Here is a 4,220-nt window from a genome sequence, read left to right as displayed (position 1 = left end):
TATATTGAATCTTAATTGAGCAGCTTACCTGGATATCATAAATAAATAATCATCGAATCATATAAGGGTGAGTATCTAAAAAATTTAGTTGAGGTGTTGAAAGGGATCCATCGTAAATGAAATAATGATCGGTAATTTACCAAAATGTGTACTTAAGTTTTTGAATTTACCAAAAGGTGCACGCAACTTTGGCATTTACCAAAGGGCGCACCTTTTTACAGTGATCTTCCCATTCTACCCTCTTGGTAAATTTAATTGATTTCCTTTTTCTTTTCTTTGTCATTTCTCTATATTATCTTTCTTCCTATGCATGCAACGTATCTTCTCTTTCCTGTTCTCTTTTTTATCTTCTCTTTTTTTTTCTCAACCCTGTTATAGGAGATCAGACCCTCACGTAAGGATTTTTGCCAATTCATCATTATTACAATGTTATACCTCCGTATAAGCCGAATAAATAATGGATCAGTTTCTATAGATTTCTAGGGTTGCAAAGAATTTAAATATATCATTTATTGATTATTTCGATTTCTCCGAATGTATTAAAATGTTATCAAAAAATTAACTAAACTCTAAATGTTGTGGGTCTGATATGATTTATATATCAAGCCTATGTTATGCATGCACATATGGAAAAAAAATAGGAAAGAAAAAAATGGAGAGGAAAAATTAAATTGGTTGCATGCATGGGAGAGAGTAAATAGATGAGAGAGTGAGAAACGACGGTAAAAAAAAATGAGATTCTTTGATAAATATCAAAATAATATTTTGATAAATTTAAAAATCTACATCCTTCGGTAAATTATCAAATAATGAATGTGAAGATTCAACTCAAACTGCAAATGTCAACTCGTGTATTTGATTTGAGATACGACATTAATTTTCATTCCATTCCACGTTATTAAATATGACCTTAGCCCCACTGATGATGTGGAAAAATAGTTGAGCGAATAAATAAGAGGATATAATTTGAATCTAATAGAATGCATATTTTAAAATTGATCCAAAAGTGTGTATAAATTATGTAGGTAAAGATAGGTAAAGATCGTGTATTTTCGGAATTAATCTATTGTATTAAATAGTTGGACCTTCCCAGCTTGTTTTAGTGCTGCTATGCGTGTGAACCCTCTTCTTCCTATTACGTGATACGTCCACAATATTCGTTCCGTCTCCAGATTACGGGAGGAAAGATAAATAACGGAGTCAATTTGAATCTTAATTCACTCACACACAATAAATGCCCCAAAAGACAGCTCAGCAATTTAGATCTCCATCGCCTTGGCTCATGCATGAATGCTACAAGGTCTACGCCTCTTTCATTCCTCCCCCCAACGAAAACACGGACAAGAGAATTAATGGCCGTCTCTCTCTCCTCTCAGATTTCTCTTCTTCTTCCTCTTCTTCTCCAACTGGTAAGCTTTTTGACACCTTCCATGGCGGTTCTCTTCTCTTCCCTTCCCAAGACCATCGTGGTGACTGCGTCTCCAGATCCGGGCCAAGGTTTGAAATTTGTCCTTAAAGATCTTCAACTTTTTCCGCATACCTCTTGAGTCAGCGGAATGAGTCTTGTCTGCGCGTCGCAGTGTTGCACGCCGGCTAAGACCGGATCACGGTGCGGTGGTCGCTGAACCGGAGCCTGCCGGTCGGCGTCGATTCAGGCTACGAGAAGGTCAAGTTCCTCCTCTGCTACGCGCCGGCGAGCCAGATAGACCGCGGGTGGCGCAAGACCTACGACAGCCTGAAGAAGGACAAGACGTGCCAGTTCAAGATGATGACCGAGGCCTACGGAGGCGGCGGCGCCGAGTACTCCTATGCGTACACTGTGGAGCGCAGCGTCCCCACGGCCACTTACTTCGTGAGGGCGTACGCGCTGAACGCCGACGGCACCCAGGTGGGCTACGGGCAGACGACGGACGACGGGAAGAGGGCGAACTTGTTCGAGGTGGTGGGCATCAGCGGCCGCCACGCGTCGCTGGACGTCGCCGCAGGATGCTTCTCGGCCGTCTCGGTGGGGGCGCTGGTAATATTCTTCTTCGTGGGGGAGAAGAGGAAGCAGAAGTGAAGAAGAAATGAGAAAATCTTTTCTTCTAATTAGGTTCGTGGATTGTGATCATTATGAAAAATACATATAATTATCTTATATATATTTTTAATAATTTGGATATTCAAACTTCGTTCGAGTAATAAGGAAGATGGACTACCTCTTCTTGGTTCGTCTATGGAAAATATAGATACACTATAGTAACGATGTTTTTAGGGTCGATTTTATGAATATGGAGGAAGGTATATATAGATACATAAGTATCAAATGTATAGTGGGATAAATATCAGGTCGTCAATTTATAAAAATCGATCATTGATCATTACGCTAAAGAGATCATGCGCCCACCGTCTATGCTACGTCCTGAGGACTTCTTGATTCGTCTCTAGAGCATCTACAATCGTTAGATCGTCCTCTTGATTCGTCTCTAGAGCATCTACAATCGTTAGATCTCTCGGAGAACTCTCTATCATATTCATATCATATTAAAAATAAAGAATCTCATATATCTTTTTGTTATTTAAAAAACTTTTCAACTGGCCTTTGATTCCATATTTTTTTAAACCTCCACATAGTGTATCTCTTTCCTAATTAAAAAGCTATCTCTAATATTATATTTAAAATAAAAAACTTATTTTAATTAAAAAAAAACAATGAAGGAGTGGTTCTATATGTACGGAGTCGCTCTTGCCACATGGGGAAGAAGCGTACTGCCATATCCGGAGCTCCCACTGCAGATGCCTGAGCTAATTTCAATGTACGACTCAAATATATGTCAAAAGTTTGACGATGCACTTTGTTCGTACAAAAAGGAAGGCAGATAAGAGCACAATATTCAATTTGATTCTTTATCATGTGGTCCATCTTTAAATAAATCATATTGATACGAATTATATTAGATGGGTCAAATAAATGAAAAAAAAATTAAATTCAGAAATATGAAAGAGGTTTAATCGTCGATCGAATAAAGATAGAATAATTATCTCGGTGTCTATATATGTTCGATCAAGTAAAATCCGTTCGAGCATAAAAACATTTAGTATTATATAATATTTTTTATCTTAGTATTGGCCGAGAGACTGAGCGAGCGGCCTCGCGCTCATGTATGCTCAGCCGAGCAAAGCCGGCTCGAACATAAAGGTATTTAGTCTTATATAATATTCCCATCATTTTATCGCCCGATCGCAGGCCGAGCGAACGTCCTCACGCTCGTATATGCTCATCCGGGTAAAACTCGCTCGAGCATAAAGATATTTAGTCTTATGTAATATTCTCATCATCTTACCGGCCGACCGCAGGCCGAGCGAGCGCCCTCGCGCTCGTATATGTTTGTCCGGGTAAAATCCGCCCGAGCATAAAGACATTTAGCCTTATATAATCTTCTTAGCTTAGTACCGACCGACAGCAAGCCGAGCGAGCGCCCTCGTACTCATGTATGCTCGGCCGGACAAAATCCGCCAAAACATAAAGGCATTTAGCCTTATATAATATTCTCAGCTTAGTACCGGCCGACAGCAGACCGAGCGAGCGCCCTCGCGCTCATGTATGCTCGATCGGGCAAAGCCCGTCCGAGCATAAAAGCATTTAGCCTTATATAATATTCCCACCATCTTACCGACCGACCATAGGCCGAGCGAGCGCCCTCACGCTCGTATATGCTCGTCCGAGTATAACCCATCCGAGCATAAAGACATTTAGCCTTATATAATATTCTCAGCTTAGTATCGACCGACAGCAGGCCGAGCGAGCGCCCTTGCGCTCATGTATGCTCGGTTAGGCAAAGTTCGTCCGAGCATAAAGGCATTTATCCTTATATAATATTTCCACCATCTTACCGGTCGACCGCGGGCCGAGCAAACGCCCTCGCGTTCGTATATGCTCGTCCGGGTAAAATCCGCCTGAGCATAAAGGCATTTAGCCTTATATAATATTCTCATCACCTTATCGACCGACAGCAAGCCAAGTGAGCGCCCCCGCGCTCATATAGGCTCGACCGGGCAAAGCCCTCCCAAGCATAAAGAAAAGGATCCACAAAAGATATTCTTAAACAGCATATATGGCCGGTTTGAACGACCGGTTGAAATCTATTTAATATGAAGCATTCTTAATAGTATATACGACCGACTTGAATGATCAGTCGAGATATATTCAGCAGGAAGCATTTTTAACAGTATATACAACC

At 40.8% G+C, this 4,220-nt stretch overlaps 1 protein-coding gene across 1 annotated transcript; it reads left to right on the top strand.

Moving 5' to 3' along the window:
- The first annotated feature begins 1,335 nt into the window (after positions 1–1,335).
- Positions 1,336–2,093, top strand: LOC122021769 (high-affinity nitrate transporter 3.1-like). The gene is made up of 2 exons (XM_042579927.1): positions 1,336–1,497; positions 1,581–2,093. Exon 2 carries the CDS (start codon positions 1,766–1,768, stop codon positions 2,057–2,059), a length of 294 nt encoding a protein of 97 aa, XP_042435861.1. The 5' UTR covers positions 1,336–1,497; positions 1,581–1,765; the 3' UTR covers positions 2,060–2,093.
- Positions 2,094–4,220: the final 2,127 nt, after the last annotated feature.

This window comes from Zingiber officinale, chromosome 9A, assembly GCF_018446385.1.
Source record: "Zingiber officinale cultivar Zhangliang chromosome 9A, Zo_v1.1, whole genome shotgun sequence".
In the NCBI taxonomy this organism is placed as follows: Eukaryota; Viridiplantae; Streptophyta; class Magnoliopsida; order Zingiberales; family Zingiberaceae; genus Zingiber; species Zingiber officinale.
Note: the sequence above shows the minus strand (reverse complement) of the source record. Positions and strands in the feature narration are given on the sequence as shown.

What these genes read in the sequence shown, in the direction of transcription:
- LOC122021769 (XM_042579927.1), top strand. Translation starts at nt 1,766, where the DNA reads ATGATGACCGAGGCCTACGGAGGCGGCGGCGCCGAGTACTCCTATGCG.